This window comes from Carcharhinus amblyrhynchos, chromosome 31 (assembly GCF_965287045.1).
Source record: "Carcharhinus amblyrhynchos chromosome 31, sCarAmb.v2.hapA, whole genome shotgun sequence".
Lineage (NCBI taxonomy): Eukaryota > Metazoa > Chordata > Chondrichthyes > Carcharhiniformes > Carcharhinidae > Carcharhinus > Carcharhinus amblyrhynchos.
Window position 1 is genome coordinate 12,272,411 of NC_137354.1, and position 16,721 is coordinate 12,289,131.

Consider the following 16,721-nt stretch of genomic DNA (forward strand, 5'->3'; position numbering starts at 1 on the left):
CAGTGCATTCTAGGTTATAAAATTCACCGTGCGAGGGAAAATAAATTCTGCTCATCTTCTGGCTGGATATTTTGCCAGTGATCCAAAATCAGCTTTCTCCGGTTTCTGATCCTCTTGCCAAAGGAAACAACTTTTCCCTTTCTTTCTTTATCAAAATCCCTCATCATTTTAAACACCATTATTAAGTCTCTTCTTTGGTGGTTGAAATTCGTAGAACATATAGAACATAGAACACTACAGCACAAAAGGCTCTTCGGCCCACAAGTTGCGCCTATCACATCTATACCTACTAAGCCATAGACCTATCTATAACCCCCAATCCCATTAAATCCCATATACTCATCCAGAAGTCTTTTAAAAGACCCCAGCGAGTTCGCCTCCTCCACCACCACCGATGGCAGCCGATTCCATTCACTCACCACCCTCTGAGTGAAAAACTTACCCCTAACATCACCTCTATACTTGCTTCCCTGCATCTTAAATCTGTGTCCTCTCGTAGCAACCATTTCAGCCCGGGGAAATAGCCTCTGAGAATCCACCCTATCTATTCCTCTCAACATCTTATAAACCTCTATCAGGTCGCCTCTCAACCTTTGTCTCTCCAGGGAGAAGAGTCCCAGCTCCCTCAACCTAACCTTAATTTATCTAAGGAAAAGTGAACTTCCTGGTGCTTCATTTTAAATACTGTACATTGTCCATTTTCAATAACAAATGAACATATCTTGATCATTCTAGTACAAATTCCTTTTACATATAAAAGCAAATTTAACACAAAGCAAATAGTATGTTCCAGTTCTTTAAATATGCATTTGACTGCAGCCCATTATATCCCAATATTCCCAACTTGTTGCATGCTGTTTCAAGTATAAAGGACAGCAGTCTTCAGTATGTAGTCAGTGAGATGTCTTCATTGAACTGAGTTTAAAATGTCTCCAGAGACAGCCACATGACACAGCCACATGACTACAGAAAGCCTGAGGTATCAATCAGACTGGTTACATTTCATAACCCAAGTATAAACTAACTGGATAAACATCCAAGTACAATTGCAGAGGTTTAAGAGGTTTATTTTCTTGTGAGAATTTGTTTTCTAAGGAGAAGCACGCAGAAGTGCCACTCCAACCATATTTAAGTGTTAGACTTGCCACTTAACAGTTGTCCTTAGAGCTCCATTACTGCCCTAACCACTGCAGGTGGGCCAATAATTGCATGTATCCACCTTTTCCCATGCCAAGCCTATCTGAATTCAGAACTAATGTTTGTGGCCTTTATTGTGGTTTTTGGTCATTGAGACAAGGTGAAAACTGTCAGTAAGTCACTAGGGGAGCGCTCGCCCTTATCTCACCCCACTTCACCTATGCAACCTGCTGCACAAATGTATCCCAGTTCACACCACTTCTTCTAACTCCGATCTGCTCTGTAGCCAAAGTCCCCTCCCTAATCACATGGCTGTGCCATGAGTCTGCACTCTGGAATCACCCCTAGGCCAATCGCTCAAGAACTACATCCTTCGATTTGCCACTCTTCTCAAGATCTATGGCTTTGATTGCCTCTGCAACTCTTCTCTTAATTTCTGCTCAGTGCCATGACTCTATCCCTTTTTGTCAAGACCCTTAGGACTTACTTCCTCAAGGATTAGTGCAAGTTATTGTGGCTATTTGTGACCCTGAGCACAGTGTTTTAGTGTTTTTTTTAAATCTGTAAACTCCACTCATAGATCTGCATTGTCTTTCAGTCCTCCTGTTCAGAGCACTCTTAAAGAGTGTGGGTGGAAAAATGACCGTGCTGATGCTAAATTTGGACTGTTCTCCACTTTTCCTGTCCCTCACCTTTTGTGATACTGATTATTAAAAGCACATGTTTTATTGTTATGGTGCAAATGTTATTCTCAGCATATTTTCATGGGGAATAATGATGGAGAGTTTTAAAATGTTTTGGGTGTATATCATTTGAAAATGGTCTTGCGAGGATTGCACAGCAAACGAATGATTTTAGCAGTGTTCTGACAGTACTCAAATTTGACTAAAAAAAGCTGTTACATTTCTCTGAGATTTTACAGATGTTAAACTTTGAAAAAGCTAGTTCATAAATCTTTAACCTTTTTCATTAAAATCAACTCCTTAGACAAATCATCACTGAGCACGTGCAACTGCGATCCAATTACTTAAGGATGGCATGGTGGCACAATGGTTAGCACTGCTGCTTCACAGCACCAGGGGCATGGGTTCCATTCTGACTTTGGATGACTATCTATGTTCTATTTGCATGTTCTCCCTGTGTCTGCATGGGTTTTCTCTGGGTACTCCAGTTTCCCCCCACACTCTAAAGATGTATAGGTTAGGTTGATTGGCCATGCTAAATTGCCCCTTAGTGCCTAGGGGATTAGCAGGGTAAATATATGGAGTTACCAGGACAGGACCTGGGTGGGATTGTTGTTGGTGCAGACTCGATGGCACGACTGGTCTCCTTCTGCACTGTGGTAATTCTAGGATTCTATCCTGTGTCCACATTGAGGCCATAGGATTTACTGATGTGATTGCAATCATTCAATTACTCTTTTTGAAATTACCCAAAGTGGTATATTGGTGATAAATGACACAGTACAGCAATCACTTCATTGCATAAACAGCTTCAGGTTGTTAGCTGCTGCATTGCTGATACTTGAACTTTTAATGCATGTAAGGCCCAATTTGCAAAATGTCCCCAAGTGTTTGATGAGAGTGATAACTAGTTTCATTTTATTGGGAAGTTTCTAGGCAGGATTAGCCATGTCAAATTACTTTACAGACTGCTAACAAAATCACCCGTTGAAGGGATAGCAGAGTTGAGGGAGCAGGCAATCTCTTTAGTTTTTACAGTTTGATCTTTACTTGTACACAAAGGTTATTTTCTACAACACTTGTCTCTTCATCAGTGTCTTTGGATTGTAAAGTATCCTGAGACTGTCTCTTCATGTAAATAGTGATACTTATATTGTTGTTTTGTCTGTTACACAGAAAAATGTTTTGCAGTTGTACCAGTGAGCATTAAATAGCAGCCTTTAGATACTGAAGTTTATTTCTGCAAATTGCAGTGTATTACTTGTGTACTTTCATATTCGATGCCTTTGTATCCTTCGACATTTGCCTCGTACTGTCACCTATTTATGGTTCCACTTGTGTGCTTGACTTTTTATTCTGTGATCAGTTAGAACCTGTATTTTTCTGCTGGTGTTTTAATTCAGATCAGAAACACCCAAGTGTTTTATGGAGCCAGCCTGGATCATACATTTTGCACTTTGGCTAGGGTAAGCATGATATGTTAAACCTCAGGTATGATTGAAATAATCCACTAAGGAGCTTTTATCAAATAAAGTTTATTTAAGCATATAGTTAACATATATAGAAAGAAAATTGGTAATAACTTTTATCAATTGCAAACAAAACAACCATGATAATGTATAACCCTTAACAAATATATCTAAAATGTTCCAATCAAACAAAACTTCCCATAGACAAAACCCTTTCCACAGGTGTAACACAACAAAGACTCGTGCCTTAATATGAATGATAAACCCAGAACAGTATGAAATCAGAACAGCTTACCAGAACAACAGGGAGGGACTCTGGTCAAGCCACCAGCAACAGATTTTCTGCTGCAGGAAGACAAGAAGCCTTGCTTTCAGCTAACCAGCAGAATTCCTAAAACCAGGGTGAGAGAGAAAAACTAATTTTCAGCTTGATGTCCCTTCTAAAACTCAAACTGCAGCCAGCCAAACAGAAAATGAAACCTTAAATTCATTAGGAAGAACAAAAAACTGTCCTGCCAAACAGTCTTCCTCTTAACAATGCAAAGTCATAAAAGATCCCAAAGTTAAAATAAACAACCCTATTTAAACACTGAAGGAGCAATGAAAGAACCCTCACAGGCAACCTGGCAACAATGAGAGTTGAGGCTGTGAGAGTTAGAGAGTATGATTTAAAAAAACTCTCTTAAAGGTACACTAATGTCACATTGGGTATGTATTATCATTCTTCTAAAGGATGGGTAACTGACACATTAAAAAATAGTAATAAATGATCTGTAAGGTACAACATTCAGCTGAACTGGTAAATTTGCCTCACTTATTGAAAATGGGGCAGAGGCCAAATGTAATTTTACTGAAAATATAGTTTGTAACCCCAATGTTGTTTAAAAATTTGAGATTTCCACATGTTGCAATACATTGATATTTCATTATTTCTTTCGGAGAACATTTCAGTTTGTTTCGGTGTTTGTTGCCATTATGAGTATAATGATTGCATAATTTAAATATTTACCTAAAGCAGTTTGTGTGGAAACACCACAATTTAATGCATGCCCATGACCATGGTGGCCTGGACTGCTAATATGTTTTAAATTTCAGTTTATATTTGGCAACCTTAATATGAATGTTAAATTTAAGCATATTTTACTCTTTAAAATAAGTCAATTAGGCTTGTAGAATGTACTAGTTATTTGTTATCAAGGAGAGTCTGAAAGAAATGGCGGAGGTGATAGTGGATGCCTTGGTGGTTATTTTCCAGACGTCGCTGGATTCCGGGGAAGTGCCGGAGGATTGGAAAACGGCTAATGTTACGCCGTTGTTTAAGAAGGGTGCCAGGCAAAAGGCGGGGAATTACAGGCCGGTTAGTTTAACGTCTGTGGTAGGTAAAATGTTAGAATCCGTCATTAAGGAGGAAATTGCGAGGCATCTTGAAGGGAATTGCTTGATAGGGCAGACGCAACACGGTTTCATTAAAGGGAAGTCGTGTCTGACAAATTTACTGGAGTTCTATGAGGATGTGTCTAGGGCGGTGGATAGAGGAGAGCCGGTGGATGTGGTCTTTCTGGATTTTCAGAAGGCGTTTGATAAGGTACCTCACAAGAGGTTACTGCAGAAGGTCAGAGGACATGGAGTTGGGGGTAGGGTGTTAGCGTGGATAGAGGATTGGTTGTCAAATAGGAGGCAGAGAGTGGGGGTCAATGGGTGCTATTCGGATTGGCGGTTGGTGACTAGTGGGGTGCCCCAGGGGTCGGTGCTGGGGCCTCAGCTATTTACCGTTTATATAGATGATCTGGAGGAGGGAACCGAGTGTAGGGTGTCGAAATTTGCTGATGACACCAAGATTGGGGGAAAGGCAAATTGTGCGGAGGGTGTGGAGAGTCTGCAGAAGGATCTAGATAGGCTGGGCGAATGGACCAGGAAATGGCAAATGGAATTTAATGTTGGCAAGTGTGAGGTGGTCCACTTTGGTAGGAAGAATGGTAGGAAGGACTATTACTTACGTGGCGAAAAACTGCAGCAGGCGACGGTGCAGAGGGACCTCGGGGTCCTTGTGCATGAGTCGCAAAAACCCAGCCTGCAGGTGCAGCAGGTGGTCAGGAAGGCGAATGGGATGCTGGCCTTCATAGCGAGGGGGATTGAATATAAAAGTAGGGAGGTCTTGCTGCAGCTGTATAGGGCATTGGTGAGGCCGCAGCTGGAGTACTGTGTGCAGTTTTGGGCGCCGCACCTGCGCAAGGATATTTTGGCCTTGGAGGGAGTGCAGAGGAGGTTTACTAGGCTGATACCGGAGTTGAGGGGGTTGAGCTATGAGGAGAGGCTGAATAAACTAGGCTTGTACTCGTTAGAGTTTAGAAGAATGAGGGGAGATCTCATTGAGACGTATAAGATGATGAATGGGATGGATAGGATAGAGGTGGAAAGACTCTTCCCGCTCAAAAAAGACAGTAGGACTAGGGGGCACAGCCTCAAGATAAAGGGGGGGCGGTTCAGAACGGAGTTGAGGAGGAACTTCTTCACTCAAAGGGTGGTGAATCTCTGGAATTCTCTGCCCGTTGAAGTGGTGGAGGCTGCCTCGCTAAATATTTTTAAGAAGCGGGTTGATGGGTTTTTGATAAGAGAAGGGATTAAGGGTTATGGGGAGAGGGCGGGAAAGTGGAACTGAGCCACGACAGATCAGCCATGATCTTATTGAATGGCGGGGCAGGCTCGAAGGGCCAGATGGCCTACTTCTGCTCCTATTTCTTATGTTCTTATGTTCTTATGTTCTTATGAGAGTGGTAATATTGATGGCCCCTTTATTACTCTTTGTCAAGATTGTACTCAAACCTACTGACAACTCTAATAGAAAACCATGCCAATAACTGGGGAATCTGAGCGTGTGGTTAGCCAGTAAAGTAATCTTACACTTGGATGGAGTTCTTATTTTCTCAAACACAAATTCCGTGCAGTTCCTGTAGTGCTGTCCAGAAAACTTGAGTCATTTTGAAACTTTTTCTTTGGTTACACCTGTGTGTGTTCTGTCAGAATTTACAGGCACATGTATAAAATATTTATTACATTATATATACATATGTATATATGAAACACCTGACCCTTCAGGCTCAGCATGCCCTCCATGTGGCAGAGACTGCAGACCTCACGTTTGACCATTTTAGAACCTACCAAATCATAATGGAAGAAAGTCATCCTCAATCCTGGGGGACTGCCTCAGAAGAAGAAGTGTGTGTGCGCGTGCGCAGGTGCGCTCATATATGTGCCTGTATGCATCTATGCATATACAAAATGAGTGACTGCTATCATAATTCCAAATTTATGTCAGTTGGAAAAACAAAGCCTCAGAATATATTATGGGGATTGATTGTATTAATTTACCTGCAGGTTGATAGTCTGTTTCTCTTCGTGCTCTCACTGATGTTGCCACAGTGACTAGCTCAAGACCGTCATTGCTGAAGGCTGTTTGGCAGCCAACCGGCCATCTTCTAGCTGGGGGAGAGATATAAAAACAAATTCAAAAGTGAAGTAATAGATAATGGACAGATTTAAATATTAATTGGTTTGGACAAGGAATTATTCTTTTACTATTGTTGGTGGTGGTGAAAGAGTGGGAGAAGGGTCATTGAAGAACAGGCTGAACATCGTTTCCTGGTCTTTGTGAAGACAAATGAAATTTTTGAATGATGCAGACTGCTCTAAATAACCACAAGCTCTGGTGTCAATTTAGTGCCTGAATTTTGGGTTAATTTTAAGTTATGAAAATCCAGCTCAATTCCCTGGATTCAGACTCCTGCGAAAGCGATGCAGAATATGTCCATTGAAAGTGTCATTTCCCTTTATGTTGATCACAATTTTGTTCAAGCAGCTAAAGCATATACACAATTTTTCACAGGCTCCTGGTGTCAACAGCTGAAATAGAATGACTGCTATATAGCTGATGTATTATTTTGTTTTTAATTGTAATTGTACTTCAGGTGTTTGATATGATGTTACAACAGCTGATATTTTTATCTGATGCCAGCTATACATGGCATGTTTGCTTTCCCTTGGGGCTGAGTGGCTATTGATCTAAATGTGTAAGGGACAATCTGCTGCTTGCATCCAACATTTTTAGCCTAGGGGTTACTCATGGTGCTGCAGAGCACAATGGGGAAAAAAAACGATGTTGACACTCACTTCAGGCTTAGAATTTTGGACCTACATTCTTTGTTACCTTCACATTCTGAGTTACATAGCCTGCATGCAGCCACATAACCCTGCACGATAGAGACCTGGGTCATGCGACCTTGCCAAGTTTCTGACCCATGAAATGTCAAATTCAGTAAATCTTACCTCACCACATAAAGCTGTGAAACCCTGAGTCACTTTAATCATGAGTTGTGATGATTTTGGGAAGGTGGAAAGGACAATCATGAGGGACTTACCCTTCAGGCTCCAGATGTCCCCTAGGCCTGGTCAAGGTACTTGAGTGAATCACAGAATCGTGGTGAGGAGACTGGAGATTTTGGGCTTGTTTCCCTTTAAAACTATAGAAACAGTGCAGAAGGAGGCCATTTGGCCCACTGAATCTGCACCGATCGCAATCCCACTCGAGCCCTATTCCGATAAACACATATTTACCCTGCTATTCCCCTGATACGAAGGCCAATTCAGCGTGGCCAATCCACCTAACCCGCACGTCTTTGGTCTGTGGGAAGAAATCAGAACATCCAGAGGAAACTCAACCATATACAGGAGAATGAGAAAACTCCACACAGACAGTGACCCCACATAATACTCCGTTTATTAGAGTTTTGCCACTCACTCAGCCTTTCTGCGTCTCCTTATGTTGTCCTCACAATTTACTTTCCTACTTATCTTTATGCAAATTTAGCAACCATACCTTCAGTCACTTCACCAAATCATTTATATATAGTAAAAAGTTGAGACCCCAGCCTCAAATCTTTCAAAAGGCTTTGTTATGGCTATATGATTAATTTTGGATCAAATTTGACAGGCTCATCAGATGATTAGCCTAAATGTCTGACCACAAGCTAGTTATATTGCATAATTTTTTTTTGACTGTTACTGAGGTGAAACATTGAATTCAGAGAACATAAGAACATAAGAAATAGGAGCAGGAGTAGGCCATCTAGCCCCTCGAGCCTGCCCCGCCATTCAATAAGATCATGGCTGATCTGTCGTGGCTCAGTGTTCAGAGCCCAGAACTTGAAGGATTTATTTGTAAGTGAAGCATAAGGATAAATAAGTGTTACTTATAACAAAGCGACACAACAACCTGTCTCAGCAAAACACTGGCACATTTAATTTGGCGCTGCCTTTGTGTAAATGAAGTTAATATTGATTAGAAGTCCACAGTAATATGAATGTTGCTGACTTTATTTATAATTCACTTTACTTCTCTTTGGCCTTCTATCTCAAAAGCTGTTTCTTCTCTTTTTCAGGTGGTCTTGGTCTTTGCTCTCAGCATTGGTGCACTTGTAATATACTTCATAGATTCTTCAGAGTAAGTACCACCATACCTTTTAACTTGGCTTTTCCAATGGAGCATAGGCAAAAATGCTAATCATTTCTATTTATAGATTTGTATACACTTTTGGAATAACTTGTGAACTAATACTTACGTTAATAAATATTTCCAGCATATAAACTATTTATCTGCTATTCTACATTTTGTGTTTTTTAATTGATTTATGAGTATGAAATCCATAACTTTTGGGAGCATTTTAATGTGTTCTCCTTACCTTTTTCTTAACAGTTAGTCGATGGCAGCCTTTCTCCGGGATGCATTTATTTTACATTGGATTGCAGTCTAGAGGAAATAAGCTGCTTTCTCATAATTTGTCAATAGGAGGATCACTTCTATTTATAAGAAGTATATCCTCCTTATGCTGACAGCATTGCAAATGGAAGTATTTTTTTGAAAATTGCTGTACATTTGGTAATAAGAGGGCACCGATTTAAGATAATTGGCAAAAGAAGCTGATGTAAAATGCATTATTTTACACAATCATCTGCTATGATCTGGAATGCACTGCCTGAACTGGTGGTGAAAGCAGATTCAATAGTAACTTTCAAAAAAGTTGGATATATATCTGAAAAGGAAAATTTTGCAAAGCTATAGTAAAGAGCAGGAGAGTAGGACTAATTAATTTTTTCAAAGAGCAGGCATGATTATGTCTGTTAACAGGGCTGCCAATTACTTGACAAAATGCTGGAAGCATTCAACAGCTCGGGCAGCAACTGTGGAGTGAGATACAGAGGTAGTATTTTGCACTGATGATCTTTCAACAGAACTGAAAGAAATTATACAACTGTTTATAAGCAGCACCTGAGTCAGGGAGCAAAAGGCAAAAGGTTGGCAGGATTGAAAGAAGGAAAGGCGAGATCTCTGTTAGGGCGGAGACCAGAAGTATTTGAATGACAAAATGGATGATGGTGCAAGGCAAAAGGAGGGTGTTAATGGTCAGTAAAGAAACAAAAGATCTATCCGGGGGGATGTAAATGGCAACCACAAGACCATTACCTGCTGTCCAAGGACATTTTCAAACATATAATATGCAGATAAAAGAAAATTTGACAGCTTTCTCAGCACATTCTGATGATGATCAAATAAAACCACAAATTAGATGGTGCAGTGTAACTGGCAACCTTAAAATGCTCAGCTGGCATATGACAAGTTGCCACCATTGGTTCTAAACTCTTGTAGAAAATATTGCTATAAGAAACAGAACTCACTGACTGTTTAAGTTTAATTTTCAACCGTTTCTTTTTTTTAATTCCACCTACAACATTGAGCATCATGTTTTTTATGAGTATTGTCTCATGCTTCAGCAGTTCAGTGAGATGAGGAAGGCGATGGAATCTTTGAGCATCAACCATCCAGCTCTTAATCTTGTCATTGACCTTCCAGTGAAATTGAACATATCAATAGTATTACAACAGAACACTAAGAGTTTGACATAATTAAAATTTTTGCGAGTTTTTTTTTGATTATAAGCCACCTACCCAACTTCAAAATGAAATTGATGGCAGACGATCCATAGTTACAAGCCTGGAATGGGAACCAATGGGATTTGGTGAACATTTACACCAAATTGTAGATGAAATGTTTCAGTCCTTTATTGGTTGATTGGATAGAACAAGGGAAAAGGAAACAATAGTTTACTTTTTAAAATCTTAAAGTGTTACCATTTTGGAAACAGAGTGCACTGGGTTTATTGTGCTCAACTGAGGTGGCTTTCGGACTGATTTTCTTCTGAATCACATTGGTTACAGATGTTTGGGAAGAGGAGAGTGCACAAATGTCATTGGTGCTATTTCATTTGACTTTTTTGTTTCCTTGCAACACACAACCCTGATATCATTCATCCCAGCCTGCTGAGGGGAAGACAAAACATCTGAAGTACTTTTCTCATTAGCTGCTTTGCACAGCTTTGGTGGCGGCAGCAACTTTGTCAAAAGCTATCTGGTGCTTACTGGCTGGAAAGCTAAAGATTACAAGTTTTTTTTTCCTGAGAAAAGCTACATGCTAACATTTTACTAATGGAATCTGCCATCAAAAATAACTTGATCTAATACTAGCTCTTTCTCCCATTCATTTCCTCTTAAAAATATCAAATTGTTAGTTCATCAAGGTAAGATGTGCATGCTCTTGTTTTACTCTCTTGATTGTGTTAGACACATTTGCATTGCTGAGGAATGTAGACACGTTAGAGGCGTAGTGTTGAGTAGAACTGCTGTTCAAACACAGAAGCATGCAGTCCCTCACCCACTTACTTTCGGACAGACCTACTGAACTTATTAGCAACTGCCTTTCTCTTCGATTAGTCCTTTCTATGTTAGTGTAGACATTTGCTGATTTGGGAATGCTTTCTGTAGATAGAAAATAGCATTGCATGAATTAGAAATGGCCGCCATTATTCATGTTTGTTTTAGTAGAACAGTTTAATTTTTTTGAAATAAAATGTATTACAATGTTTTTGACGCAGCTTCAGCAGTTTTGGTGTGATGTTTCTGTGTTAAATTATTTTGTAGGGCAAATGATCACTGGGAAATGCAGGTGTTGGGTGTTAATAGTTGTCTGCCTTGATTTTCTTGTAATTCTCTCCTGGCAAATGACTGGGACCAGAAGTCTTCTCTCTCCACCTATTCATAGAGACTTTCTACTTTATCAATTGATTAGTTGCGTTAGATGCTGAAGCAGATAGCTCATTCTCGTCTGCAGTCTTTCAGTTGCACTGACAATGATTCATCAATTGTCTGATCAACATGAGGATTAAAAATGCAAAACTTTTCCAACTTATTGCTGAAAAGTAATGAGATTCCACTGAGTTTCAACTTGTCCATTCTTATTCAGGAATTTTTACCTTTACTTTCATCTTAAAATTCTGGATAAAATAGATGCAACAAACTGAGTAAATACTGTAATACAGTAACTATTAGGAGTCCCAAAATATTGATTTTCTATGGCTTTTGTTAAGTAACATTGCCCTTGGCTATAAAGTGAGCTGCACCAGAATTAACACGTTTAAATGGCGTGATGATTTCCTTTGCTTTTGGAATAGATAAATTATGATGTCAAAACATGGATTCCAGAGCCTGCAGAATTGTATAACATCATGTATAGTCCAGCCTCTCTCTCAGTCAAGAGTAACTTGGTGTGCACAGCATACTAATTTATCCAGCGTAACTGAAACATTTCTAAATTGATGAAAAACAAATTTATAAAGTTGCAAGGTGATCTGGTGAAATGGACTGGTTATAGTGATAGATCAACAGGAGACATTCAAGAACAAGATTTTAGAGGCACTAGTAGACTTGACCCCCGCCAAAGAAAAATGGTGTTACTGCCAAATCAAGAGCCCCTGGGTTATCCAGAAGTGTACAGGGTAAAATAATGCAGAAAAGTAAAAGTTTAATACAGCCAAAAAAAACCTAATACTTAATACCTAGTGGTATAGAAAATACAGGAATGAAGTAAAAATAAAGGAAATTTAGGAAAGCAAATAAAGGAAATTAGGAAAACAAATAAAGGATATTAAAATGTTGGCGTGTATAATTGAGGAAAACCCAGAATGTTTTATCAGTACATTAAGAGCAGGAGGATAACTAAGGAAAGGGCAGGTTCGATCAGGGGTGTACAGTATAACTTCTGCAAAAGATGTAGTGAGGTTCTTAATGAGTACTTTGCCTTCACAGTGGAGAGGAATGATGCAGACATTCTAATTAAATTTTTGATTTGATTTATTATTGTCACGTACCTTGGGATACAGTGGAAAGTATTGTTTCTTGTGCACTGTACAGGCAAAACATACTGTTCATAGAATACATAGGGGAGAAGGAAAAGAGGGGGTACAGAATATAGTATTTCAATTACAGATAGGGTGAAGAGAAAGTTCAGTTTAATGTTAAGATAGATCCATTCAAAAGTCTGATGGCAGCAGGGAAGAAGCTGTTCTTGAGTCAATTAGTACGTGTTCGTGGACTTTTGTATCTTTTTCCTGTCAGAAGAAGGTAAAAGAGAGAATATCCGGGGTGCTTGGGGTCTTTGATTATGCTGGCTGCTTTTTTGAGGCAGCGGAAAGTATAGGCAGAGTCAATGGATAGGAAGCTGGTTTGCATGGTGGATTGGGCTTCATTCATGACCCTTCATAGTTTCTTGCAGTCTTGGTCAGAGCAGGAACCAAACCAAGCTGTGATACATCCAGAAAGGTTGTTTTTTATGGTGCATCTGTAAAATTTGTTGAGAGTCAGAATGGACATGCCGAATTTCCTTAGCCTCCGAGAAATTAGAGACGTTGATGGACTTTCTTAACTATAGGTCAGTGTTGAGGGACCAGGACAGATTATTGGTGATCTGAACACCTCAAAGCTTGAAGATCTTGACCATTTCCACTTAATCACAAGAACATGTCCTTCACTGTGCTTCCTGAAGGGGAGGGTTATGAAATATTAGACATAATATTCATTATAGGAAAGGAACTGATTAATTGGGGATAGTTAACATCATTTGTCAGGGAAGTTCACGTCTTACTAATTTAATTACATTTTTTGAGGAAGTAACAAGGAGGGTTGATGAAGATATTGCTGTGGATGGTGTCTAAATGAATTTCAGTAAAGTATTTGACAAGGTCTCACGGTAGACTGGTCAGAAAAGTAAAAGCCTATGGGATACAGGGGAAGTGGCGAGTTGGATCTAAAACTGGTTCATTGACAGGAAGCAAAAATAATGGTCAATAGAGGTTTTAGCAAATGGAAACTGATTGCCAGTGAGATTCTACAGGGCTCAGTGTTTGACTCTTGCTGTTTTTGTATTTTAATGATTTAGACTTAAATGTGGAAGGCATGATGACAGGTGACACAAAAGTTGGCCATGTAGTTGTGAAGAGGATAGCTGCCAACTCCAGAATTATATCAATGGTTGGCTGAATTGGTGGAAAAGTGGCAAATGAAATTCAATCTGGAAAAGTGTGAGATAATGCACTTGGGGAGGACAAACAAAGCAGGGGAATACACAGGAGGGGACAAGGAAGTGAGGGTCTTTAGGGTCATTGTTCACAAGTCTCTGAAGGTGGTTGGACAGGTGAATAAGGTGGTAAAGAAAGCAAATGGAATGCTTTCTTTATTGGATGAGGTATAGAATACAAAAACAGAGATGTAATGCTCAGTGCTCAAAATGTATAAAAGCTGGTTAGGCTACGGTTAGAATTTTGTGTGTAATTCTGGTCACCACATTACAGGAAGGACGTAATTGTTATGGAGAGGCAATTTACAAGAATGTTGCCAGGGCTGGAGAATTTCAGCTATAAAGGAAGATTCGATAGGCTGGAATTACTTCGCTTAGAGCAGGGTAGGCTGAGAGGAGATTTAATTGAGACTTACAAGATTAGGAGGGGTCTAGATAGAGTAGTCAGGAATGCTCTGTTTCCCTTACCAGAGTGGCCAATTGTCAAGGAGCACAGATGTAAGGTTATTGATGGAAGGATTAGAGGGGACATGAGGATAATCTTCAACCAGAGGATGATGGACATCTGGAATTCACAACTTGGTTTAGTGAAAGTAATGTTCTATAGTTCTATGTGTAATTGTTCAATTCTGTTATGCCTCCTTTTCTGATTGAGCTTTTGCCCCATGACCTGCAATGACGTTGCAACGCCAACCTTGAATTTCCATTTGAAGTGAAGAGAACTTTATCTTTCTGTGTTATTGAACCAATATTTTAATGAACATATTACAGTGATGGTTTTAGTGCCACCCTGGTGATGGTATCGATAACCTCCAAACATCTTCTCCATGACCTGTCTTTGCGACCCTTTTCTCTCACATGGTTCTTTGCCAATCAGTCATAATATAGCAAATGGACTTCTAAGAACGATTTCTTCTCCTGACCTCCAAGAATTCATTCCTGTCCCTCGCATTTTTTTGTTGTTATATGTTTCCTTTCAGATTCATTTTCTCATGGGATGAAGTAAATTTCTGTGTGTGTATTAAAATTCCAGGTTGATTCAACTCCCAAAAATTCCTGTTAAGATGTCTTTCTTTGATTAAGTCGTAGATGAGCCATAGTTCCCTCCACTTGAACATTGTGAACATCAAAATTAACCTATTGTTTCCTGCCAAAAACTCCAAGCTGTGAGCGTATTTTCCTCCCAACTACTTAATCACACTGAGACCGAAGGTATAAGATCTTCCTATTGCTTTTAATTCCAGAATTGAACTTCAAATTTCATACCTTTGTCCATAACCAATGTCTTTTACTTTCACCTCCAGAACATTATCCATCTTGGCTTTACCTCTTTGCTTATCAGTTTCCTGAACTCTCTGCTCCATCATCTAGGAGCTCCATCTCTAACCTGTCCAAATCTTCAGTGCCCTCTTCTGATCTTGCACGCATTCCTGTTCTCGTTCACTTTTTTCTTCCTCCAATGTATCAAATTAAACATTTATTCTTGCGTCATCTGAACCTTCTTCTCTATCTTCACCACTCCATTTACTCTGATCCTCTGGCTTTGGCTTAGAGTCATTATATCGCAGAAGTAGGCCATTCGACTAAATTCTGGAATAATTGGGTCAAGTTAAGGTGTGAGATGATTTATGAAAGTGAATCTAATTTTCAGCTCTTTGCTTTTTGTGACGGAATTAAAGAAATTTTAGGTTTTAGATAATACTGAAGTTTTGTCACAGTCATAGTTCAGTGTAAAATCTGTCTTATGAATCTGAGATAAAATCTGTATTTTGTCCAAGATTCGTTTATTCTAAATCAACACCTCTATTAGAGTCACGTGTTAAGGGACATGTTGGATCAAAGTAGACTTGATGTCAAAACAATTTTATACTTTATCATATGCTCAGGCTGGAGAAACCTCATCTTGCAGTACATTATATAGTTTGCTGACTGTCCAGATATTATTAAAGCCTTTGATTGCTGTTGGCATTCAGATTTCCAAATGATAAACTTCAGTAAGCTTGTAAGAGCATCCAGCTTGATTTGATTTGATTTATTATTGTCACACGTATTGATATATAGTGAAAAGTATTGTTTCTTGTGTGCTGTACAGCTAAAGCATACTGTTCATAGAGAAGAAAATGAGAGAGTGCAGAATGTAGTGTTGCAGTCATAGCTGGGGTACAGAGAAAGATCATTTTAATGCAGATCAACTTAATGTGGTTGAATATGAAACTGTTTAGTTTAGCTTATTTATTAGTGTCACAAGTAGGCTTATATTAACACCGCAATGAAGTTACTGTGAAAATCCCCTAGTTGCCACTGCCTGACGCCTGTTCAGGTGCACTGAGGGAGAATTTAGCATGGCCAGTGCACATAACCAGCATGTCTTTTGGACCATGGGAGGGAAACCAGAGCATCCAGAGGAAATACAAGCAGACCTGGGGAACATGTGCAGACTCCGCACAGACAGTGACCCAAGCCAGGAATCAAACCTGGCACTGTAAGCCATCACTGTAATCTGATCATTACAATCTCAGTACAATAACGTAGAAAGATAAAGTTCTCTCCACTAAAAATGGAAATTCACAGTTGGTCATCATTGCACGTCATGAGGCAAACCGCAATCAGAAAAGTTAAGGAAACCCTTAATATCTTGGATGAGGAAAGAAAGTGAAGAGAGATGCAGAAATGAGAGGAGGTAAATGGAGTGACCGATCCACAAATTACTCAGTAGAGAAGTAGGATTCTGTTAAAGGATATAAATCTTCATCTTGGTGAGACAATGTAAAGACACTAGAAACAGAGAACGTACAAGTAACTTTTAGTGTCTCCACAAATGACCGATAAAGAAAAGGCTGGGAACTGAGGACCTGTTAAACGTTTGATCATATTGGATGGTGGTGCAAGGGCAAATGGTCTACTCCTGCACCTACTTTCTATGTTCCTATTTGACAGTGCCCTTTATGGAGCATACACCGGGATGAATGGTGA

General features: G+C 39.5%; 1 protein-coding gene across 10 annotated transcripts in view; it reads left to right on the forward strand.

Moving 5' to 3' along the window:
• kcnma1a (potassium large conductance calcium-activated channel, subfamily M, alpha member 1a) overlaps nt 1–16,721 on the forward strand; it is a 754,381-nt gene that overhangs the window by 359,269 nt on the left and 378,391 nt on the right. For all 10 annotated transcript variants that reach the window (XM_080215698.1, XM_080215701.1, XM_080215700.1 and 7 more), the window contains exon 3: nt 8,725–8,786. In XM_080215698.1, coding sequence (XP_080071824.1) covers nt 8,725–8,786 — 62 coding nt within the window. The remainder of the gene's footprint in view (nt 1–8,724; nt 8,787–16,721) is intronic.